The 27,210-nt window shown below is 35.7% G+C and overlaps 1 protein-coding gene across 1 annotated transcript; it reads right to left on the bottom strand.

The window, feature by feature from the left end:
- Positions 1–1,342: 1,342 nt before the first annotated feature.
- On the bottom strand, positions 1,343–27,050 carry LOC102232576 (nerve growth factor-like). The gene is made up of 3 exons (XM_023324580.1): positions 26,887–27,050; positions 9,454–9,604; positions 1,343–4,293 (listed from the first exon to the last, which is right to left on the bottom strand). Exon 3 carries the CDS (start codon positions 4,280–4,282, stop codon positions 3,698–3,700), a length of 585 nt encoding a protein of 194 aa, XP_023180348.1. The 5' UTR covers positions 4,283–4,293; positions 9,454–9,604; positions 26,887–27,050; the 3' UTR covers positions 1,343–3,697.
- Between the last annotated feature and the right edge of the window lie 160 nt (positions 27,051–27,210).

Genomic DNA, 27,210 nt, shown 5'->3' on the forward strand with positions numbered 1-27,210 from the left:
GTTCCATTTTAGGCAGGATTTTAATTTGTTTGAATGTTTTCAGAAAGACTCTGATCTTAGTTACAATTTCACCACAGTTTTCAATTAAAAAGTGTATCTGTATCAACTGCCTGAACTAAATTAAAAATGTAAGCTTATGGATACTCTCCATCCAATCTGATTATTTTGTAGCTATTTTGAAAAGAAAGATGGGCAAATGTTTTTGGTTCCCAGAGACATTTTAGAAACATACGCCAAAGGACTCACAGCTATAATGAAAGATTTAAGGTTTTCTCAAACATGCATTGAGAAATGCATGTTTGAGAAATTAATATTCTCAAACAGGCATAAACAGAGGACAAAATTTTAACATGCTATAAAGCTCAAAAATGTCAATTTTACATAATATCTCCCCTTTAACACCTAGCTTTATTTTAATAATTAAATTAAAATGGACTTAATATAACCAGTTTTTGTGGGATAAATGTAGAACCCAGGAATAAATCCAATCAACTCAAATTTTATTATATTTCCTCTCGAATTGTTTCAGTAAATATAACATCTTGATTATGGCCACTCCTGTATTTTTCATTTTACCACCAGACTTTAATTTCAAACTGTTTATTGTATAGACACTAGAACGATTTTCCACATGTTCAGTAAGGTTAGGTTCTGACAAGGTTTAGTTCTAGCCTTTGTCCACTAGAGGGAAGTGTTGCATCTGATTTGGGTGCAGCTCTTTAAGTATAGTAGCTCCTCAAGGCCTCAAGATTCAAGATCTCTGGTTGAAAAACTGCATTTATATCTGAGAGGTTGAAACTATTAAAAATGAAATGTCTTATTGTGAAACACTTCCTTTCCAGCTTCATCATTTCATTTCAGTTTCAGTTTAACCTATCTGGAGTTTCATAAGACCAGCTCATGAACACAAGTTGTGATACAAAACTGGGCTGGGGAACCCCAAAATATCCCTACTAATACAGAGTGAATGCCAGCAGTCCAATTTTTTGTGTGCTGATAAAAACAAATTGTCCCTGTCAAAACAAAGAATATGCTAAGCCATGACATAATCAGTGAGTAGGCCTCACGGATCATTTGCCGTCTTACTTTTTTAATGGATATTTCTTAAACCTGTTGTTTCATATCAATTGTAGAATGACGGTGAGAAGAATCAACATAAAGACCAGCCAAAGCAATAAATAAAGTTCATGATCTGTCAAAAACATATAGATTTGTCTGTTTTGTTTTGTTTTTTTTTCCACTGAAAGCTGCAAATCTCATATAGTCTTTTGTGATGTTTCTTCATAGTTGCAGGAACCACTTCATGAAACATACAGTTTATGTTTGTATATGTTTAATAAATAACAACATAAACATAATTATTTATTATTTAAAAAAATGAACATATTGCTTATTACAGACCTGGGTTAAATTGTATCTGCGGAATGGTTTTATTAGTCTTTCTCAGCTAGACGGGTTTTCTTTAAGACGGCGAACAGTGAGACAAAAATGATTACAAGAAATTTGACTGTGTTGCTGTGCCAAAACTTTTATGGGCCTTTTACTGTGACTGACTCAGCTGCTATTAACAACACAGATTTTAGCCTCTGCTTTGTAAAAGCTACAGTCAAATAGACTTGTAAACCGAAATGCTGTGTTTTCAGAAGCTGTGGCTTACAGTGCAGCTGTGGTTTGGTCCACAAGCCCGCTTCCTTGTCCAAATCTAGAATTTAGTACATCATAATTCTTTTTCCAATATAAAATGTTGTTCATGGTCATAAAAATAGCCCCTTAAATTGCACGTTGAACCAGGGCAAACGTGCTGTCTGCAGGTTTGGGGCTAATTTTATTGTAGTTTTGTGGTTTGATTAGGCTCTACATCATACAAAATGTAAGGAGAAAGCTGAATTCAGTGAAAATGCTACTGGATAGTCTGTGCATTTAATAGTACCTCATAATTCCTTTATGAGCAGTAAATACTCTATTTCAATAAGAAAGACTAAAGTTTCTGTTAAACTAAGGCTGTTTTTATAAAAGTGATATTTTGGAATTGGGAGAATGAAAAACTCTTAAAGTATAGTTTAAACTAGCAAGAGATTCTACATATATATCATTTTCAAACTGCATTATATTTACTTTGGCTTATTGATATCTTGTGGTAAAGTGCTAGACTGCAACCAACTGAATACGGTTCACTTCTCTTTCCAAACGTGACAATTATTCAGCTCCTTCAGTAGAGAAAAAAAAAACATGCACTATGAAAGACATAAAATTGTTCTGTCTTGTGGGTTGTGGTCAATTGTCTTTGAATGCTATAACCCTCCATCACTGCTTAGTTTAAGACTGGTTGGATTCCAATATTGTTTTCTTATCTTAAGGCCAAAAAAATTTTCTTCAATTTTCATGACCATCAAAATATCTTTAAAGTTGATGGAAAATGAATAAGACAAATACAATTGATTATTCCACCATTTGTAGACTGTCATACTATTCTGGATTTACAAAATAAGCAAGGTAAAGAGCCAGTATGACTTGCATAAATGGGGTGATGTGAAAAAATCTTTATCTTTTCTTCCGTTTGTGCTTTTATGTCACATTTAAATGTAGAAAACTATCAAACAAATGATCCAACTCCTAAATCTTTGTTTTGTTTTTACAGCTATTGAGTGGCAGACACTTCAGCTCATCGTCCCAACAGATGGCCGACTTTCTGGTAAAAAGATGAATTCATGGTGCCATCAGTTTGTTAGTCAACAAGTTATTGAAGAAACAAGGATGTTCTAGACCATCACACTTCCTCCACCATGTTTCTTTGTGGAAATGCTGTATTAGTTTTGCGCCAAATGTAAACGGATGCATACTTCCTGAAAAGTTCCACTTTTGTCTCTTCAGTTCAAAAAAAAAAAATCCCCCCAAATTTTGGGCATCATCAAGAACATCTGTTTTTAATTTTCTTTAAATCAAAAATGACTTTGGAAATCTTTCAATCTGTCCTCTGACAGGTTCTGTTTAAGTGATTTCTTTACTGAGCAGGTTAGTGAGTAATTAAGCCTTGGTGGAATGAGAAAAGCTGAATTTAAAAAGTTGTTAATCCCAGGGATTGATAATTTAATAAGAAGAAATATTATTTTCACATAGGACCAGATTGATGGTCCTAAACATGTAAGTGTAACAAAAGATAGAAACATAAGGAATCTGTAATGAGGAAACTAATTTCTTTCACACGACTCTACTTTACTGACTAATTCCATCACACAATAATATAACTCTAATTTTAATGTGACCTTAAATGGCTGGAATCAATTTATACAATACATCGTAGCAGATTGACCAAGTTTTCTTCAAGCTCTTTTAAACAGTACAGGTAATGATTTTTACTAGGAGAACATTTCTAATTTCCAACTATAAAGTCTATTGCTTTAATAGTTGCAAAAGAACACACATACCTTACCAAACGGCCTCTTTTATAAAAACAAGAGATGATTAAAACACCTTCACAATCATGTTAATACTTCAATGGCTAAAACTTGCAGATACTCTTTGACCCAGGTCTGGTGTGTATACATGCAGTCCTGATATTTTGACACATACAAGAATAATTTACTTTGTGCAGAGGGTGAGAAGTCCTTGGTGATAAGTTATATGCAGAAACACACCGGTCTGCATTTTATTGTGTCTGTCTATATTGTGTTCTGTGTGCCAGTCTATGGGTGAGTCTTCAATGCTGCCACGATTTGCGGCTGAGCACGCACACACACGCCACGTTGATCCGAATGAGCCTCCAAGCCACCTGGTTCTCGGATGAAGTGAGCGCTCGGACGAAAGTGTGCGAGTTGGTGCAGTGGGAGTTCCAGTGCCTTGCGTCAATTCCTAAACATCTTGAGCCTCCAGATGGAGGGCTGTGACACGTCGTCTCAAAGAAATACTGTTTCTTCTTAACATTGTTTATGTTCACATATGGGAGCACTGTCACCTCTTTGCCTGAGATGTCTGTGGCTTTGGTTTTGTTGCCCACCCAGACACTAACACTCTCACACACCGAGTACACCCCCCGGTGCTGAGGCTGCCTTCGAGTCCTCCTGCTGACACCCTGTCCCCCTGCTGGCTCCGCATCGGGGGGCTGTGAGCTGAAAAGCACCCTGGGTGAGAGGTGGCGGCGCTTATTGAAGAGCTTGGGGTCCACAGTGGGGATGGAGGTGGGGTGGTCCTGTTGTGCTGTTGTGACGCTGCACAAGACCCCTATGATGGGGGCCACAGCCTGGGCACTGAAGATGAGAAACAGGACCAGCATGGATGACCTCATGGGCACACGATCTAAGATAACCAATGAGAAGAGCGAAAACAACTGTTACAACACAATCAAAAAACACCCAAATAAAAGAAGAAACAGCTTCTTGTATGTTGTTGTGAAAAACACTGTTGTTTTAGTTGTTTGTAGGTACTTTACAGAAACATCAGTAGTCATAAACAGTTGTCACCCTTTAACTGTGTTTTGTGCTTGTTTTTTGCCAACACTAATGGATTTTAAACCTTTGTGTGTTCACCAGTTTATCTACTGCTTGGTCTTAGGCAAGACAAGTCCATCTGAATAGCACCATTTATACAAAAGGTGACTCAATCTGCTTCACAGAAAAGTAAAAGCAACACAGATGAAGATAATTAAAAAGATGACATACTTCAAAACAATGATAATAAAGTTTAAGCACCACATAAAAAAAGCACCGATCAAAGTGGTAGTTTAATAAGGTAATATGTAAATACAATGACCTATTACAATAAAACTTGACCTTTATGTGTAAGTAACAGAGAAACTATGTTTTGCTCCTTCTTGTTTAGATCTGGTTCTGGGATTTCCAGATTAACAGGTTTCAGATGATCTTAAGCAGAGGAGTCCAAACTATTTAACCACATGGGTCAACAGTTTCAAATTTAATGCAATTGAAAGCCACTATAGAAATTTTGTTCAAAATAACATTTTAAGGATAATTTCTTTGTGCTCTTTTTTATTTGTATCTGCTCAGTAATGAACCAAACATGTAAGATTTTGTTGAAATGGAAGGAGTTTGGTTAAAAAGGTATCTGTAAATTATTTGAGATCCAAAACTTAAAAAGAGACTTATTATAAGACAAGCTAGTTTTTAAGTTTGACACATCCAATATTTTAATAAGTTTACTGTACATGCATTCAAGGCAAAACCTCATGACGAAATACACTGATAGTAGTTCAACTCTAAAGTAGAGAAAAAAATGTCCTCCCTAACGCCAAGAGGCAATGGATTATTTAATTTTAACAATAACAGTGATAATATAATCCGGAGAGAGCAAAAGCAACCATTTAAAGCCCCTGGCAGAGCTAATATAATCTTTGAGGTTGAAATCTTTTGGTGTAAACTATGTACAACACAACCGACTATTTTAATATCATTTAATTTTCAAGGTAGAAGATAGCTGTTTTATTCTATGCTTTGATCACTTTAAGAGTCTGACTAATAAAGGAGAAAACATCAAAATGTATATTATTTTTCAAGACAATCAATGGTAGCTTTGTCAGATCTCGTATTTTTCAAAGGTCAGCTTTAAAAATTACAACCAGACAAATCAAATGTACTGACAATTATATTCAATTAATGTCTCAGTTTCATGTAAAATAAATATAAAAGAATTCAAGGCAAGAAAAATTGTGATACATGGGACCAGGAAGATGGATTTGCTGACGTCACAAAAGGTCATCTCAGGGTGCATTTCTGTATCTGCTGCAGCCAGCTGTCTTCGGCAGTCACACGGGGTTCACATGTGTGCAATTTATTCTCAGAATAAATACAGCTGTGAAGGCCTCAGAGATTTCTTTCAGAATATGAGTGAAAAAAACAGTGTTATGAGGACAAAGAAACACAGCAGATATATCAGGCATGAAGTTCAACCCATCATCTGAAATGGAAAATGTTGGCAAAACTCCAAACAGGCAGAATAAACTATGCAGGGGTTAAAACACACATGGCAAACTAAGCGCTCTGGTAAGATGAGACCTAGTAAAGAAGGTTGGGAAGGATTCATAACCAGTTTGAGAGAATTTGACAAGCATCAGTTTAACACTTGTCAGTGTCTTACAGCAGTCATCATCTACAGCACTTATAATGCACTCAAAGGTATTGAGAGAAGGGAATCATGACCTGACCAATCAGTTTCTCTTTTGTATCTTGTGGACAGTTGGCTTAATAAGATTTATATAAAGAAATACGTCAAATATTTCTTTATATTGAAATATCAACGAGCAGTTTAATGCTTTTGACCGCATTCTGCCTAAGCAGCCTGCTATGAATGTGGATGTAGCTTTGACATGTGTGATCATACATTATATATAAAATAATATTTCTTCTTGGCAGTGGTTTTAATTAGTTGGAAAATGCTAGGAAAACAGTAGAAATAGTTCAAGACAAGCATAGGAAACGTATTGCTGACGTTGCCCTAATGGACATCAAATTATCGTCATCAAGTATGTCTGTACAACAAAGTGGACAAACATTTCTAATCTAGGTCCATTTCACACAGTTTAAAAGGGAATACATTTTTTGTTTTTCCGGTAGCATGAGGAGAATTATTTTATGTTGCAAGCTGTAATTTTATGTGAAGCATCGTCTCAGGGAGCAAGAGGTGCTTTGTGGATGAACCATTAACCCAGTCATGATCATTAACCAATTTATTTTATCACAATTTTCCCACTTTTGTGTGTTGTTATCGCTTTGAACATGGCAGCAAAATCCCCAAGTAGGTTTTATAAACTAAAGCTAAACAGATGTGGAGCTTTTATTTGGCTAAGATCTACAAGCAACAAAAGCTATGATTTGGTTCCAGTGGCTCTGTGGTCTGAGAAAGCAGTGGAAAGTATAATAAAACCAATGTGTTAACTATAAAACATAATATTTATGAAGAAAATTATTTCTTCATTATTTTTATATACATATCTTACAATAAAAGACTTAATGATTAATAAAAATTCAGTAGGTATCACATTACAGTTTCACTAATTGTTGTGATACAGTCTGCTTTTTCGTCAACATGTCTTGACTCACTTCAAAACAGAACGTCTGTACTTTCTGTTTTGAATAAATTGACAAGTAGTGTGCTGTATTTAAAGCTGTTCAGCAGACATTGTAGGCTTGTTAAAACCTGTGACTCCTCTGCTGCAGCCAGGCTTTGTCAGCTAACCTGCCTATTATATGCTGCATTTGCCTCAGGTGTCAGGTTGAAGGCTTGTGGATAAAAACTGTTGTCACAACAGGAAAATTCATAGCCTGTAGAATAGTACATAATGTGAGCTATGATATGCTAGCAACCGCTTGTGAGAACTATTTAACTGTAACTGTACAGTCTCTCACTGGATCTCAGCTCTGTGTTCTGCCCTCTCTGGGCTACAGTAGTTTGACATGAGAAAATAACTACATTACATTGCATTCACTTTTGTATAATTACCATAATTACTTTTAACTATGCTAAATTTGTATTTCTCTAAAAAAAGTATTGCAATTTAAATTGATTTGAAAACCGTAGGGCTCCACACTGGCATAGGTGGTAGCACTAACGCCTTACAGCAAAACATTGTGGGTTCAAGGCAATACAAAGTGCTTTACAGCAATTAAAAGGAAATACAAACAAAATAACATGTGTGTGTGTGTGTGTGTGTGTGCATGGTTGTCTGTCTTCTGTGTCCTACTGACTGCTGGAGATAAGCAGCATCCCCCCAATGCAATGAACGTCTATTGACGCCGGGTTAAATTTGTAAATATTAAAGCTAAAGCGTATATTGTTACATTCTTTATGTCAATTGAAAAAGTGGCTGAATTTGAAACCCCCCCCAGAATTATCAGACAAATTTGTTTGTCAAGCATTTTGCAATTTTCTGACAACTATTTTTCTGAAGGAACCCATGGCATAAATATTCTAAGCAACTCTTCAATAAATAACGTAGACAGAAAAATCTTTATATTATCTTTCACATGTACTGTATATTTTTACACTTCTTCATATTTGGCTGAATATTGAAAACTAATAAGGTGTATAAGATCACAGCTTTCTGAAACTCCAGCTTTTTAGGGAGGATTTTACCTGTTCTGCAGTAGTTAGAACCCAATGCCAAAGTTTCAAATAAAGTATAAAAGTAAAAACTGTCTGAAGTACTTGATGAACAAGTAGCCAATGTATTTGTAGTAGTTCAAAAATGGTTCATAATCTCCCCAATTAAAAGTAACCAGTTTGTCATTCAAATACTTGCCACAGTTTTGATGAAAACTAAAAATAATAAATATGTAATTAATTGACAAACAAAAATACGTTAAGAGGTTAAATGTCAACAATTCCCATCAAAACAAACAGTAAACATAACATCAGCCATTTCAGCACCACCTTACAAAAACATCTTTGTGAGCAGCAAGTACATTTGAAGTCAGACATATCTTTAGAAACAAAAAATTATGCCTTTTTAGATTCTTTAAAAAGCTATCCACATGTTGGAGCAAAGACTAAGCTGCACGAACAACGTATCTGGCACTGACAAAATGGATATTTAATGGTAAAGGAAGCACATACCTGATGAATCCCTTTGTGTAATTTAATTTCACTTCAAACTATAAATTTTTCAAGCACGTACATGGCAATGATCTTATTAACTGTGGTGAAGTATTTGATCGCGAGGCACCTTGAGCAATTGCTTAACGTTAAATAAGTCAAAAATTCTGCTTTGAATGTTTCTAATTGAAACATTATTCAATTCATTCATGTATTCATTTTCATAACTGTCTGCTCTATGCTTTATTACTTATACTGTACTCTATTCCAGATAGGGTGGGACACTGTGTGGGTCACTAACAGGGGTAGCACCCTGGACATGCTGCCAGCTCTTTAAACAACCAAGACAAAGACGAACAACCATGTAAACTCATTCATATGGTTAAGATTTATAATCACTTATTAACCTGCAACTCTTTGGAGGCCCAGAGGAAGACGGAGCACTCTGAGAAAATCCCTGTAGGCACAAAGAAAACATGCCTGGTCCAAACTCCACATGCTCTTAAATTTAAATAGTATAAGAAGTTCAGCCTTAAGAGCAAAGCAGAAGACTCTGTTTATTAATAACTGTTTCAGATTAGCTCATTTTTTAGGAAAAATATGCTTTTACAAAACCAGCCTGACAATGTGAAGTAAATTATCTTTTGTTATTAATGATGTACGCATTTCCTAAACAGCATAAGAATAATAGTTTTCACACTTAGTTCAGAGTTCAAATGCATATTTCTATAATTTAATGAAATTATACAATTTTCATCATTTGATGAAATACAGTCAGAATGTAGCATACAGTTAAAAATGTCAAATTGCAAAAATCCTATATATTAAGCTTAAAATGATATAAATAGCAAAACATGCTATTTATAGAATCATATCTGTGCACAAACATATTGGCAACTTTCCATGCCTTACCTTTCAGTGTCTCCGTGTGAACTGTTTCACCTCAGAGGCTCCTACAGGATGTAATTATAGCTCAGCGAGATCTGGGCGCCTCCTGCCATAAGGCCTGGCTTTGGCCCCCATGCAGCACACCTCTGCCCTCCTATGTCTCAGCTCTTCAGTCCTGTTGAGAGACAAGTGGAGAAAGTGCCTCAGTCGCCTCATAAAACCCACTGTAAACACATTCTTTGCAAGACCAATACGGGAAGAGGAAGTTCATATGATTTGTTCCCCTCACCAGCTCATCACATGCTGAACATACCGAAATAATGAAGCTGACCTGCATGACGCAGACTTTGTAGATCAAAAGCATGTTGCTTAGTTCACTGTTAACCTTAAATTTGTGTTGGTATTGCTAGAAATATGAGTTTTGAAAGTTTGTCTGGACTTCAAAACTCATGTTTTCTCAATGACATATATAAAACATTAACATTTTAAAGCTTTGTGGGTTAAGAATTAAGAGAAATTTGTGTTCAGCTTGTGTGTTTAAATACACACAACTGATGATTCAAAGGGGGATGGATGTCTTGTGAAGTTCTCTTACATCTGAAGAGTTTTACATAAGTTTTGCTTTAGATTTCATTTCCTTATTAATAGTGTCATGATAAATGTTTTCATACACCATTAGAAATAAGAAATACATAATCATAATACACCATCTGTTATATTTAGATTGCAAATAGACATGTGGTAAAAAAAAATTCCTGGGGATGAGGGATAGAATATATTTGATACATCAAGTTGCAGACAGGAACCATTCTGAATTGATTAACAATGTCAAAATCCCATTATCTGAATGTTAATTGATAATCTACCTTTAAGAAATTAAAAGTTGGAAAAACAAATTGGTGTGCCAAATGGAGAGTTTATTCTAAAAACAGGCCAAAGTAATGCCATATTGAAAGAAAGTTGAATTATACAAGGGCCACAACATTCAGATTATGTAAAAGTAAGCTATGCTAATTTAAAACACAACAAGTATGAAGAACTATGTTAGTGTTCCACCTCCAGGTAGGAGAAAAGCAGCTTATATACCTGCCAACATATATTTCACAGACACATATTTCAAAATTTCCTCGGAACTTGAAAAAGACCAAGCAAATTCTGTCTTTAAAACGTCTTTTACTGCTAAGGATTTCCGTCTGTCAGTGGTTGATGGCTTTTGGGCCATGTAGCATTTTCTGGATATAAATTCTCATCTCAAAGATATTTCACTGAGACAAAGATCCATCTTTGTTCAGTGGAACCAAACTAACGTCATTGGGTCACTAGGAGAGTGTAGGACAGCTGTAACATGTACCATATGGAACACCATTACCATGAAATTCTGTTTCACCCTAATTTCACTGGTGTGGGGCAGTTACTTTGTTGTGTACTAGAAATGGTAATAGCAACTGAGTCACGACGGTGCAAATATAAATATGCTGTAAAAGAATGCAGCAGAGTACAGTCAGATCTTTCAGAAAGATTTACTGTTAGTTACAGATGAATGGAGAGATCTTGAACTCATTATTTACTTGTGACTTTGGGTCTGTTAGTTCTGAATGTCCAAAACTTTAAAAGCTTTTTATTTCAGATCTTATGGTACAGGCCAAGACACCATGTTCTGCCAAAAATAGATCTATTACATCATAGCTTTCTGAATCATAATTGAACTGAATAGTGAGGTGCCTGAAAATGCCTGTGAAAATACTGAGATGATTACATGGAAAATATAATCCTGGCTTGTTTGAAATACATGCGTTGCTGTTGATGAAGCCCCATTCTGAAATGTGCATGTGTACTGTGATCAAGAATGTGGTACTAACAGTGTTTTAGATGCACCATTTCCAAACCATATTTATCTATTTCTTTTAATCTCAAGGATTAACCGATTCTATGGGAATTAAATTGCAATGCTCTGAGTTCCCCAAATGGTCCGATAATTACTCTGATTTTTCAGAAAGTGAGTCATGTTGTCTCTTACACTTTTAATTTCAAACATCTAGCTTGCTAAAGTGAGTTAAGTGCTTATATTGTGAAGTGACATTAAATAGAATAAAATAAAATACAGCAACAGTAGCCAACAGCCAGGTAATTACAAGTAGATTCACAGAAAGATAGAACCTAAAATACTGAAAACCAAAATGAAGAATGAAAATACTTTACAGTAAGGGCCAAATTTCAAAAATAAATATCTTACAGTTATACAATAAATAGTGACTTCTAGTCCAAAGGAATGTGCAACTGAGTTGGTTCATTTAAAATTATGAAGTTAAAAATGTGCAATATATTTTTCAATATATTGCTGATAATCAATAAAAAGAAAAATGTGAGCATACTACAGAGCAATATGTGCAGTGAGGTGATAAATACAGCACTATTTTCCAATCACATTAAAAGGAAAGATACATGCCAGTGTTGTTGTTTTGAACTATCCACCATAAATCAGCAAAAGCTCATCCCAAGAGATGATAACATCTATGACACAATTTATAAAAACTGTCTGAAGAAGTAGCTGTTTTTTCAAATCATTGCTTCTGGGAATGGCTTATGAATCAAGTGGTACACTTACTAAATGAAAGGAATGTGAGCCACATGTAAACAGAAGTGAATGGATTGTTACTCTAAATGACTGTGGTGTGCTCCTGTACAGAATCCACATCAGCGCAGGAAGTGTTTTATAATTAAACACAGGTGGTCTCTGGATGTGATAAGATTTAAATGGGTGAACATTAAAATGCAACTTTGGTTCATTCCTTTTCAGTCTTTTTATGTTTGACTACAAATGTTCAGTGGCTGTATTAACAAATGCCATAAATATAAGGGTAAAATCACTGTTCTGCTAATTCCCTCAGCAGCAATGTATGTCATGATGTACTTGCCTGAGATATGTTTTCGGACAGCTCTGTTCCCCTGAAACATACTGAAGCTTTTTAAGTGGCCCTTGAGATGTTTAGGTTAAGATGTGCATACATTTAATTAATACGTACAAGTAATAGGTAACAGACCTGACCCCATAACATTAAGGTAAATTTAAAATGAATACCAGGCCTTGATGTTGAGACAACTGCTGTCAGCTACAAGAAACACAACAGCAAACAAAGTGAGTTAAGGAAAGAAAAACAAAGAAACAAGCCAAAAATAAAAACTTAACTCAAGTGCGGTGTTTGTGTATTCTGCAAGACAGATTACACAAGCTGAGCTCTTGCAAAGTCAAAGAAGTGTTTGACACTCTGATTATGACAATTGAATAGCTACACAAACCAGCAAACCCAGATAAACAGTAATCCATGGTTTATATCTTTAAACCATGATGGTGAGGGGATAGATCTGAAACGAAACAAAAGCATTTCCGCTTTGTTAAGAGACACAGTGGTATCAGTTGTTTTTGTAAATGGAAAAATGCTAAAATATTAAATAAAAACAACTTCTTTATGATATTTAGTCTGATTAGCACCATTCTTAAATTAAATGTTATTTTGCAAGTTAATTAATGATAAAACTAACTGATTGTTCTACTTACTTTGTCTTTACCTGCTGGTTTAGGGACCAAGTTGGTGGTGTTTGTTTGCTTTTAATTTCAATTCATGTGAAGATTACACTACATAGAAGTAGTTGGATTTTATGGTTTTATGTTTCTCGTATTTTCTTGGTTCTTGGATAATAACTGCTTTGTATTCACTTTACAGTGCAAATAAACTAAATAAACATGCCCATCAGTTATGTGGTCTGTTACTCCTGAATGGACAAGCAACCCATAACCACTGACCTACTGTACATTAGCTCTAATGGAGTTGGTTTAATGAGCCTTGGCCGAGTTGATTGACAAACAGCCTGGTTTGGCATACAATCAAGTCCAGGAACAATTCATCTCAATTCATTCATGGGGTAATAGTCACAGACTGGCTGTAGTAACATGATCCACCTGTTATTCAAAAGGGACGGAAGGTGCATGTGACTTTATCTATCCTTTAAAGCTTTAAATGACATGCAGGTCATTACATTACTGTGGTCATTTGTCTACAACTGATAACCGGGATGAATGAAGCTCCCTTTGTCTTAACTTAAGGAACCAAGCTTTGAGGAGATAATGCATCTACTGAATCTGGATGTTTTCAAGCACATATTGTTCCTGATGATGGAAAGTAGTCAAATGAAGCATTAATTTTTCTTTATTTCAAGCCATGTGTAGGCTCTTTCAGGGTACTCCAGTTTCCTCCACAGTCCAAAACTCATGACTAAGAAGTTAAAATTTCAGTTTCAGGTTCATTGAAATTGAACTAAGCTTAATATCAATACACAAATGGACAGTAAATCCATGTTTATTATGGTTAATTGCATTACTACAGTAGAAGCAACCAGAATTGAGCTGATTTACTGACGCTGTTGAGTTTTGAAAACTTTGAAGCTGGTTTAGTCAACCTCATTTTTCCTTTGAGAACTCTGGTGAAAGATAATATGATGAAGATCAGGGAGATTAAGAGCTAAAATACACTAAATTGAACTGTAACTGCTTGAGTCCTCATTTGTCTCTCACAGTCATCAAGCCATGAAGGATGCTGTTGGGCATCAAATCTGAAACAAGCAATGGTGAAATAGTAAAATGAATTAAATTGATTGTACCTTATGTGTTGTGCATGAAACATTGTTAAAATTAATATAACTTCATTGTATGGAAATGTCCAGCTAATACTTTTCTTGCAGTAACTGGATTTGTAAAAGCCACTCTTGGATTAAGGCACTGTTAACGCACTGAATAAAAGTCCTGAGTTCACGTCTCAGCTGGGTCTAAGGTGAAATTGGCATTCTCACTCTGTGCATTCATGCATTTCCTTTGGGCACTTCTGTTTCCTCACCTCAATGCATGAATAGGAAGCTGCTGCTAAGAAAAGCTCCAGCCTACCCATTACCCTGAATAGGAATAAGTATAGAAAATGGATGTTTAGAATGTGCTTTTGTAACTCAAACTATCCAGGTATAGTCATAGAGTCATTGTACATGCTGCTGGCTGTGGTTGTAGCAATGATTTTCTGTTGCAGTCTCATGAAGAGTATATTCAGAGTTGTCCGTTATGTCCTTAATTTTATGAAGTCTCCCTTTTGTTGTGCAAACAGCTCCAGGGCAGCCTCCAGAACATAATCAACCTTTTCAGCTTCTTCAGCTGTGCATAATGCTAATGCTGCTACTCCGACATATGACGGCAGAATAAATTGTCCTCTCCACAAAACTTATAGAAGATCGGCCTCTCGCTGTCCCTCATGTGCAACTTTACTGTCTCATTTCCAGTCCAGCATTTTGTCAAGACGTTGGGATATATTGTTAATAATTATGGTCCGATTTATAAGAACAGTGATAATGTACAATGATATTCTTACTGATGTTTTCAGATTTTTCACAATCAACACACATCTGCCTTACTTTAATTCATATATATAAGTTGTTCTGCTTTAATGAAAAAGACAGACACAAAAGTTCAACATTTTTGAAATAAATATTGATATGTGCTATTTTTGAAGTGTTTTGTAAAGGCATATAATTGACCTACATGGACAAAATGTAAATGATGGCGTTTAACCATATGGAGTCATTTAAAAAATTCAAATAGCAAGGAGTAAAACATTCCAAAATAAACTTAGCCTGTTTCTGTTTTCTTTTTAAACATTGGCTAAAATGAGTTTTCCTCTGTTGCTTTTTGTTTAGGGTGCAGTCTAAACAGCAGAAGCCATTTCACTGAGGTTTGCTTGTTTCATAACAAATATACACAATTTTAAATGTTATTTTGGAACAAAACTGGATCCCTGTTACTATATTCCTACTTGCCAAAAATACATTCTAAAAAACAATAGAGGACTGTCTCTAAAGTTAAATATTATGTTCCCTGTATTGTATGTCCTCTTTTTGAAACATTCACGTCATAATTGAAGGATGGAATTCCTAATTAACAGTTTCTGCATCTTTACTTTGTTGTTTCTATGGATGCACATTCATGGACAGGAAGATGCAGCAGTGGCAGGATCTAAACATCGCGTGTGTTGACAGACTAAAGTAAACAGGGCATAATTTTGTTGATGTGTTGACTGGACAGTGAATTCCATCCAGAGGCAAATGCTTCAGTGTCTAACTGTACAGGTTCAAGCCACATTAAAAAAGTCAAAGGCACAGTTGAACATATGATGAGTCTGGACGTAATTAATGTAAAAGAACAGGAAGTCTAAGTAATTTTCCAGATATGATGATGGAAGAATAGTTTGGCCTCCACTGATGCTCCCAGTGGAGAAATGGTTGTTCTTACTTTCAGATCTCGTGTCATGTTGCCTACAGTGTATTTAATTTGGAGTCTTTTTGACAAAGAACCCACCACACTGACTCACTAACACACAAACAGCAATTGATGCCAGGCCAAAGACTAAATACAGATAGAACCTATTAAGTTTGGTTGGAAAATAATTTAAAAGGTGTGTCTATCATCACCATAAATTGTCGTGAAAAAGTCTTCACATCCCTGAAACATACCCATTTTGTTTCATTACAGGCACTACATATTTAATTTGGATTTTATTGGACATGCTAAAAAAATGTAGTCCATAATTTGAGCCTCAATGAGTTCTTCTTCACTTTCTGCATTTACAGTATTTTGAGCGTGTCTCTACCAGCTGTGCATATCTAGATGTAGGAATGTTTGCCCATTCTTCCTTACAAAACAGCTCAAACTCAGTCATACTAGAGAGAAAAGACATATGAAATTTAATTTAGATATTTTCTGGGTTGTATTAGATTTGAGTTTGACATTTTGACTTGACCATTTGAACACTTCAATATGTTTGGATCCAAACCATTTCATTGCACATCTCACTTTAGATTGTTTGTACTGTTGGAAGATGAACTCCGAGCCCACTCTCAAGTTTGTATCAGTCTTTGACAAGTTTTCTTCTAGAATTGCATGAAGTTAAAGTTTATTTTAGTCTCACCTGTCCAGAGCGCATTCTTCTACATGTTTGCTTTGGAAACCATCCAGGCTTTGGTATAAGCAGCAGCTGAACTTCTTATGGCTTTCTTTCAACAATAGCTTCCTTCATGTGTCTGTCACATAAAGGCCACATTTCTGAAGTTCACTACTCCTAGTTATTTTGTCAAAGGATTTTCTCAACAAAGCTGTAGATCTCCTCTGGAGCTCCCTTTGGCTTCTTGGTTGTTTTTCTCATTGATGCTGTCTTTGTTCAACCTGTTTATTTATGTATATAGCTACTGAATGTATTAGTAGGTTTAAAACTGTGAGATACTATTTCTTTTTTCACATGGTGGGCAGAACAACATTCTGGGTGGCTAAATAAAAAATGCAAGCCACATTTTTAAAAAAGATTTTTTCTTGTGAAAATCAAATTGAAAGCCCGTTCATCTTTTTAATTTAATTACATTTTTCATTCACTTTACAATTACGCAATACTCACTATTGCTTAACTACATACAAAATATGACGTTTGTGGTTGCAACAGTACAAAATGCAGAAAAGATCAATGAGTACAAAAATTGTAAGGCAGTATGTGCACTTAAAATATTAATCACAACAGACTGCTGCCTTTTTTGCTTTGGATGAAACCAGGCTAAACCATTTGTTACATTTTAATAACAAACCTTCACTTAGATATAGCAAAATGGAATTATTTAAGCATTGGACAACTTTTTTTGGTGAACTGTTTAAAGTGTTTTCCTCATGTTGGTCACATAGTGGGGCTTTCTACATCTGCAAACCTGTTGTGGCTTGTCTACAGTTTATAGGGAAGGGAAATGTCATATTTTTCTTTGGGGCAACTTGTCAAAGAAAACATGTAAGTAAAGATAATAGCTTGCAATCCAAGCTTGTAATTTCCATTTTATCCTAACTGCTGTCCTGTTGCATCGAGGAATGGCAATGTTCTGCTATACTATTATCAAGAAGCAATGCAGGAAACCATTTCAAACACAAACTTGGCTTGAGTAACACAGCCTCTGCTGGCAGTCAGCTGTGATTTAAGGCAGATGTGTGAAAGTCTCTTGGACACAAAAATCCAAAGTCGTCTTCTGGTCCAAACTGAGACAAAATTGAGCCTTGCTACAGAATACATCAGACATCATCAGCAAAATCAACACTCACTGAAGCGTAGCGCTAACTTTTCCTTCCAGCACTTTTTGTGTCGCAATAGATACTTTAAACTCTGATTTGGCCATTTGGATAGTAATAGTTTATTGAACATGTCCATGTGTTAAGACACATTCTTATAAAATAGCCATATCACCATGTAGTATTTACAACCTAAATGGTTTGCACAATAGCTTTTGACACAGACCACAACTCTTTTTTTATATCTGAGATGATCTAGTAGAGCTAACGTCTGCAAACACGTGCAGAAAAACTTTCATATCAAAGACGAGCTGAAATGATGACAAAAAAGGCATCAATAACTGCCTTAACGTTTCATAGTTTTCTGAATTAAATATGTGTAATGTAATCGGTGACAACAACAGAAGTAATCCTTGTGAGAATGGAATGGAAAATGGCATTACTCATGATGTTGTTGTCTTTCACTGCATTGAAAAAAAGCACAGATGACTACAGTCACTAAACACAATCCAGCCAAACAACAACAATGCACAGTCTCCATTCAAACGCTTCAAAATAGTTAAACATATTCTAACAGAAATGAGTCAGGGTAAAGAAATGTTCTGTTTCATCATCTGGTGGCTCATGTTCAAAAATGGACATTTGTTTTATGCTCAGACTTTGGCAGATGTTGGTTTTCTGGGATGAACTGCGTCATTATAAAGTTTCTTTGTCAATTAACTTTATCTCATATGAAAAACAGTCTGTGGGAACTGAAGTTGTCTCAGTTTTTTCTACAGATAGCAGAGACAGTGGATCCTACTTTGTTGCTTTAGCCAAGATAACCAGTCAATGTGCTTTTTGGAGGAAATAAAAACGGTATATTTACACATCAGATGTTGCTTTTATTTCTCTGCTCCTTAAAGAGATGGATTGGCCAGACCTTGACATCCTCTTGTGTCCTCACTTGGCCAATGTCAAGTCTGTCATAACAAAAATCAGATCCTTAAAACAGATTGCAAGACACATTTTTCCCATTGAAGACTTTTATAGAAAACAATGAGTTCAGTATGTTTCTATCAAAGTATTTTTCCACTTTTTTCCAGTGTTGCTATTTGTCTAAAACTGTTGATTGTGTTGATTGTTAGTTTTATGGGTTTCCAGACTTTACTTGGGCATCCTCCCATATTTAAAATCCCTGCCAAAGAGGCCACCCAGTTTTCGCTTTCATTTTTCTTATTTTCCTAAACATCAAAAAAGGGATGTTGTCCCATGATTTTTTACAGGTTCACATAAAATATATCTGCAGCTATATTTCTGGAGATTTTATCTTGGAAGTGTAGTTATATGCTATAATGTTAGCAGTTTGCATTCCTGGATTTATTTATTTTTTGTCTGTGTGATTATTCCCACTCCTTTGTGCCAAAGCAGAATAGATTGTCGGCAAAATTTGCAATGTTTTTACACTTTTCAGATGATTAATGTAGCTTTGCGATGGTGAAAACACAGCTAAGATTTCTACTTCAGTTCGGCTTCAGTATGTGAGCTCCTGGTGTTTCTTTTCATGTAAATCTCCACAGAGTAACTCAGCATTTCATTTTCAGTTGTGTGTTTTTACAGCTAAACACACAGTCTTAGAATAATCCAGTTAGTACACTTTGTAAGACAAGTTATGTGCACTGAAATCTCAGCTGGAAGTGGCTGATACTTTGAGCTTGTCTCAACGTACTTTGAAATTTTAAATTTCAAAGTACCAGGTATTCATTTTTTTTTTTAGAAATTACAACGCTACACAAAGAGACTTTTAAGTTCAACATTTTTTAAAACCTTTTTTCAAACTTAAGTACCACAGCCTACACTACTTAGATTTATTTATTTACATACTTCAAAGTGGTTGAAAGTGGTTAAAAACTGAACATAGTCCACTGTTGTGCAGTTCAGTGAGCAGCTGGTTTAGGGGGATGTGTCATCAGGCTCGACTATAACTGTTTATGCAGGTCGTTCTTGTCTCTTCTTTGTTTAGCTCTGACCTATTGCAAGCATTGTCAAATGTCGTGGCAAGCCAGGCTTTCACAGTTTGTTTATTAAAGTCAATAATTCCAAATGTGCTTACACAAGGCAAAAAAAGGGACAGATTTGATGGATTAGGAAGATCTTATTTCTGGGTAAATTACGTGAAGGACATAGGAGGGGAAACTTATGTGGTGCAGAAATAGTGTGCAGTATACAACATCACTAGAAAAGTAAACATTAGCATGAATAAGGCTGCAGGATAAATAGCATAGCTAGCCGTCCATGGATTCTACCAGCTTTTCTCTATGTGTCAATGTGTAACCCCCATAAACTATGCTGATCTGTATGTATAATGTGTTTGTTTGTTAGTTCTTAGAATGTCCTGTAGAGGGCACTAGACCCACATTTCTCCTGTGCCGGTACGAGAAGAAGAGTAAAGACAAAAAGAAGAAGAAAAAAGAAATGTCAGACTATGCAGACTAAGTACATTTCAGCAGAAGTACAGAAGTTACTACGCATAACTGCTGCTGTGATATGAAAGAAATCTGTTTATTTTGAACTGGATAATGTACATTCTGTTCTGAGAGTTCTCCGGTGAGTCTGTTGTTTTATTTTCAGCTGCTTACTTACGCAGAATGGCTACCTAGCTGGAGCTAACGTTGCTCAGTTTTTTCGAACAGGATAAAAAACCCAACCGGAGTATAAAGTGTCGCTCTGTAAGTAGCATAGCTCTGTGAAATGAGACTGTTTATGATGAAGTGATGTTTATTAAGTAATTTCTTTATTACTGAGCGTTTTTGGTTTATTTTAAACGCTAATTTGAGTTTCACTGAGAAGTAATTGAAAGATTTCTATGATTTCCGTATACCTGCATGATCGGTTAACGCTCTGCATGCAGGTTGTTTTTGTTTTGGACGACCGATACCTGAACGAGCCAGTGGTTCCAGAAGCAGGAGGGTTCCGCCGCCATCTTTGTGACTCGGACTGAAGCCTGGAAAGACGGAGGGACTGGTGCTGCTGGTGCTACTGGAGCTGGATATTTTGCGTGGACAACATATAAGCTTATTGAACAAAAAGGGGGGCCCCCAAATCTTTTTTTTATTCCACAAACTATTTGTTCATGAACATTTTCATAACGGACAACTTATGTGCACATTGACTGAACTGACTGACTGAACTGTTATATTGAAGGACTAACTGGAATATGTAATTTCTTTTGTTGAAATAAGCTTTAAAGCTACTGTTTAAAAAAACAACTACCCTCAATTTTCTATATATTAATTTGATATTTTTATATAAGGGTTGACAATTTAAGTTTTATACCTTAATTTTATTAAGGTAATTAGTGTTACCTGGATTTTTTTTGTTTTGTGGGGAAAGAAAAATAAACTTGAGTTGTTAAAACTTGTATGCTTATCATCCTCCTGTGTGACCCTAGAACAAAAGTAACTTTCCTACTGAATTTATTGCTAATTAAATTAAGTAGTGGTTACAAAAGCAAACATCACAGGTGTTTTGGGGCCTTTAAAATGTGAGGTTCAAAAGGTTTTGTCTGAATACCTATCAGTAGATAGCTTCTTTAAGATTTTAGAAAGCTTTGAAACTATTCATTCATTTGAATAAATGAGAGTTCAAAATTAATCTTTGACACAATAAACAATCAAAATTAAAAGCTATTATCAACTATGTATTTTTCTGGTCAGGAGACAATTATTTTGGCCACAGTGATTTTGGAGCCTAAAGAGTATTTAGTAGTTTTTCAAAGAAGCTACTAAGTTTTTTTCTGAAATGTTGGTTGACCTCTGGTGATGCCTCCTCCCCAGAGCAGGCTGCTAGAGTTGAATTTGAAGTTATTGTGACCCTTAGAATCAAGGAGGCATGATTTCCTGACAAACTCCATCAACTGATCAACCTATTGAGATCTGGTGGCATTAAATGTACTTTTTTATATTTCAGTTTGTTAGTCAGAATACCTATTTTTAAAGTTCACCTTGAATGTTTGGTAGGCTTCTTTAGAACTTCTATTCCCTTTATATCCAAAGTGGGGAACCTTTTGGATTTCATAAATGCAGTATGAGACTAGACCTTGCCCATCTGACTGATTTCTGGAATCAGCACTGCTGTTGGAGCAGCAAAATCAACTATTTCTGCAGCTGAGAGAGAAATAGAAGCCAGAATCCTCCTAAACCTGCTGCACATGCTTTTCATTTCTTAGAACAGAGGAAGACATCAAAACTAGGATTCAAAATCAAGTAAAATTATTTAAATTATCAAAATATAGAAAGCTTGAGTGCTTTTAATATTATTTTTCTAATATGTTAACTGGGTCATTTTTATGGTTTTCAGTAAATGAATAAAAATATGCGGTACATAACATCTTGAATACTAATGTCAGCTTTTAGAAAATGCTTCAGTCTTTTCTTATAAACGCCATGAGAAATAATTTTTTTTAACTTCTTTTCCCTAAAATATAACATCTTACTGAAGCTCTTATTTCAGCACTACAACTGTCTGAATCCCCATATTATGGTTTTCTCTTTTTCTAAATAATTTCACTTCTGCTGTTAGGCAAACTAAACACTGTAACACCATAAAAGAGGCAGTGTGTATTTTTGTTTACGTGTGTGGGAATGCGATCGGTTCGGGGTGCTCATGGTTTTACAATTTCACACCAGAAGAAATTTTCCTCACTAGTCTGGACTCGACAGCTCAACAAACTTTTAAACTTAAAACTCTGAAAAATGCCTGTTAAATAATTGAAATCGAAAAACTACAGTACGTTTTCCATGTCGATCAGTGATTTTACTTTTGGACTGAATTATTTTAAATAAAAAGTACAAAATGTTCCAAAACCTGTTACTTAAACTGCAAAGACGCAACAAAGTACACAAATATGTAAATAGTGAACATATCTTAACAAGCAGAAGTTACGCATGGATGGTTGAATTTGAACTTGGGTGATTTTTAGGATAAGACTGAGTCAGAGTTTACAAACTTACACAATGTGAATGTGTGTGGTCTTCTAGTAATTTTCACCATAGAATGCTAAAATACATCAGCCTCCAGAGGTACTTCGCTTGAAAGAGGCAATACTGCTCAGGCACAGGCCTGTTTCAATGCTCGGAGATTCACCTTTCCTAAATGTGGTGGTCTCTATTAATGCCCTTCTAATGCAAGTAGAGAGTATCTCTGACTCATTAGGGGGGATAACTGTCTGCAGGGTTTAATAGTAGCCTTTAGTTCTTTTTGTGTTTTAAGTGGGCAGCCAGGTCTTTGAAGTGGGCCTGAGGCAGAAAGTGATGATCAGACATGTTTTTGTGGAAAATCAGATGCTGCTATGATTATACATGAAAGACGGATTATCAAGCTTGATGACTGTGAAGGTAGGAGGGACAGAGTCCTCCGTAATGGTGTGTAAATACTGTCAGTTCGTCTGAGACATTAGAAGAAGAGGGTTATCTAATAAATATTTTCTATAATATCTGCTAAATAATAATAAAAAATATATTTATTTTAAAACAGTAAATTTTTTTTATTAAGCAGATGCTTGTCCTGTTTTAAGTTCTACTATTTCCCTATTTTCCTGTATTTATAAGTGGTAGCAGTTATTGATTTTGAACAAATTCTTTAATTTAATCTTCAAATAATTACCTTTGTAAAATAAACATATCAAAACTCATTCAGGACGGTGCATCTATTTGGACAGGAATTAGTCATTGAGATTGTTTTAACTGATTTTCTATTACACTTTAAAATAATTACTGCACAACCAAAAATCCAATGAATACAATCCCGATTATATTCTATTTACCATAAATTACAAATGAAAATAAATTTGTCTCATTCTGGATCTAACTCACTCTACTGTGAACTCAGGATGTGGAAATCCAGAGAAGTCAGAATGCCTTGCAGAACAATTACAAACTTTTCATGCCAGACATCATGCATAAGAAGCTTTGGAATGTAGGGTAGTGCAGGCCGTAGCAGTTCACTACTGCATAAATGTTGGTTCCAAATATTTGAGGGCTCTCGTTAAAATGTTTCGGTGCAAGTAGATTAATGATGCACCGTGGAGCACAGAACAAATAAACAAACATTGAAGTAAGCTTTTTAACTTGCATTTTGAACTTAAGTAGTAAGCTTCGATGGCCTGCACAACCAGTATCTGAATACCATACAATACCAACTTTATTTATTTAGCACTTTAAAACAGCGATAGCTGAAACAAAGTGCTGCACCTAAGAAAATAAAAATACAAAAAAGAACAATCATATATATAAATAAGGCATAGGCACAATCAAAGATTAAACACAATACATCTAGTTAAAGGGGCAGTTTTAAGTAAAATTTTGAACTTTATGTTATGTTATAATGTTATTCCCCCGTCAAAAATATGCATGGAGTGTTGCCCTCAATCTTTTATGCATGCTTAAGAAATCCTTTAATTTTCCACGGCAACCATTTGGGGGTGCCTAAACTCCCACTGAGCGCCATCTTTTCCATGCAGTTCCTCCATGGAGCTACAGTCTTCAAGCCAAGCTTCTGCATCACAGATCACCCCTCCTCTGTCCGACCCCCACTCAACTCCTCCAGACTATCAGCAGCAGCAATCAGCAAATGCTTCATGGAGCTGCACATCTTCTGAGCTTGTTAGAAAACTACTTCTCAGTCCAATGTTGGTAAGAATGGGTGTAAACAGCCTAATGTAGAAGCTACAGTATGTTGTGATGGTGTGCTGAATGTAATGTGTTGGAAAGAGCTGGAGCTTCTTAAAGAGACAAAGTCCTCATTTCAAAGCATTAAATTGGGAAGGTAAATTTCTTTTAAGTCATGTTTCATGTACACAGCAGTTTTATAACAACTGGAGGTAACATAGTTACCTCCTTAGTTACAGTCCTTTCTGTCCAAGGATTTAACTTTTGCCAGCTGTTATAGGTGATAAAAGCAGGATCTTACAACTGGTTCAATTTGTCTTTCCAATTTAAGATCAATGTCTAACTTATAACCCATATCGATGACAGTTGATTTAAAATAAGCTGTCAGGGGTCCCAAATCAACAGTGGTGAAATCACAGGGCCCACATGGTCCAAACCTCTATTTTCTTTTCATTTAAATTCATGAAATTTGGGACTAAACAAACTTTAATATCATACAAGGAGTCCAAAAAGGCTTTCATTAAAAAGCTATCCTTCTGCTTAAAAGTGGTGGGACTTTGTTGATGGGACTTGCTTGCTTTGAATCTGATAATCATCAGCAAATAAAAGGAAAGTGATTTTGTGGAAAATACCACAACTTCGCTGGACTTCGCCTTGTAGATACAAATCACCACGCACTTTAGTTCAGATTTATTAGATTGCTCCTTTTTATGGAGCCGAGGGGAAGAGGTAAAAGTAAAAAAAAAAGAAGAGCCCTAAAGTTGAGCTTTGTGGGACTCCAAAAGATAGAGGAGTGTATATTCAGTGTCTGAAATGTTGACACAGTAGGATTGATCAGCCAGATAAGATCTAACCCAAACAGGACGTGATATTAAGATACTGTGTTTTGAATGTTAGAAACCACTGGTACAATTGTAATAGTGTTGCACTCTCACTCTGTTTTAGACATTTGTATAACCTGTCAAAAGAATGTTAATCTCACCTGCCTTTTCTTTCACTCTTGTAAAACTTCACTGATAGGAACTACAGATGGTTCTCAGAAAAGGAATCTGGATGTAGATTTTTATGTTGTGCAGCAGTACAGGGAGAAATAATTAATGAGATCAAGTTATTCAGGTTTTCTTGATGTCTAATATTTAGAATGATTAGATTTTACGGATTGGTATTTCTCTTTTTCTATCAAAGTGCTACATGGAGCAAAATACGGAAGTTTCTGGAGTATCTCTGTAAAGTTTTCTCAAACATCTCAGAATGCTGGATGAGGACAAGACCCATCAGAAAGGTCCCACCACCTTATAAGCATTTTTGACTGCGGTTCAGGCTTAATTACTGTGACTGCACTTTTCAGTCTTCACTGTGAGACAAATGGTACATTTATATGTGCAAACACATGTGGCTTTAGGTGAGCCATGGTTCATAAATCAAACATGTACTGAAATGCATGCTAAGAACAAAACATATCACATACTCAGCATACTTGAGATAGCGTTGCGGATATTAAGTTACTCTCCAGGCGTCCTACCAATATTTGCCAGTGAAGTTTTGTAAGAGCATCTTGTGGTTTTCTGAACTAAGCTTTGATGTCTGCACAGTTATTCTTTTCCACGACTTAAAGCCCGACAATACAAAGTAATTTACAAAAATCTGAGACAAGGAGCCATGTGGTATCCAGTATTGTAGCTTGTCCAGTAAAAGTTTCACCACAACATTTCTTGTCAGATTGTGAAAAAAAGTCTCTGATACTTCACAGATGCTATAAGCAAAGAAAAACACTTTGCTCCTTACCGCAAAGCATCAAAGTGTTTTTAATCTGTTGAATCTATTTGGAAAATATAATCCAAGATTATTAACCATAACTAAGGAACGGCATATCAAAATCCAAGTTGTGCATTTGTATGTTTGCATATCAGCCAAGCTCAGCTCTATGGGCAACTTGCTACCTGCAGCCCACCCCCCTCTGATTTGTCCTTCTTTGTTGCTGTAAACCGACTACTGCTTCTATTGTCTGTGTGCAGAGAAGCCTTTCTTTCTGTTAAGCGTTCTCCTTTTAATGCCAGTTCGCAATCATGTTATGCATATTTGAGTTACCTCTTTCATGAAGCTGACCCATTTGCTGTAAGCCAAATACTTTTGGCAATGTCACCCTGGTAAGCATACAGAACTTTAAGTGATTTTCTCAGCAACAATAAAGGCTTCCATATGTATAGTTAAAGGTCTGTTAAAATTTCCAAGAGTACCAGATGAAGTCATCTTGAGCCTAATAGCTGACTTTTGCAATAGCTGAATTATGCAAAAATGTGCAGTAGGTTTGTGGGTGTATATTATTTCAGATAAGTGCCCTACAGCTAGCTACTTGTTTACAACCTCAGATGACATTCAAACACACCAATCTGCAGGAATGCATTCGGACATTACCTTGAAGTGAGAGCAAGTCTGATCACTGCTATTGTAACACGATGCAGTGAAGCCTAGTAGGTTTCTTAGGGGATGAGGGGAGATGACAGGTGATTTTCATTAATTTACAATAAGAATTAAAACTAAAATTATAACAAAATGTTATGTGTATATAAACTTAAAACATAAAATGGTTTGCTTACTTAATAATGAGCTTTTTGGTTGCTTATTTTCACAGTGTAAAGGCAAATTCATGCATTGTAAATGAAAGTTTAATCCACCTACCTTTAAAGTATCTTCTCCCATAGATGTAGAATTCCTGAAGCTTCCTGAAATATATCCCAGTTTGTATGTCCACTTCCACAGAACTCCAAGAGCAGAACAACTGTTTTAATCCAAGCACTCCTATCTGAGCCTTGCACTTGTTTGAAAATTGTTCAGAAAGAAAGTGAGAAACTTCTTACAGGCTGCAAGATCTCTGTGGCTGCACAAAGCTCAGGTCCTAGTGCCCCCTGTCTGAAACGTTACTTGAATATATATATGGGTGGAGGGATACATTTGAATACACACTCATCAAAAACTGAGCACAAAGCAGTTAAGAAAATCATT

This window comes from Xiphophorus maculatus, chromosome 20 (assembly GCF_002775205.1).
Source record: "Xiphophorus maculatus strain JP 163 A chromosome 20, X_maculatus-5.0-male, whole genome shotgun sequence".
In the NCBI taxonomy this organism is placed as follows: domain Eukaryota; kingdom Metazoa; phylum Chordata; class Actinopteri; order Cyprinodontiformes; family Poeciliidae; genus Xiphophorus; species Xiphophorus maculatus.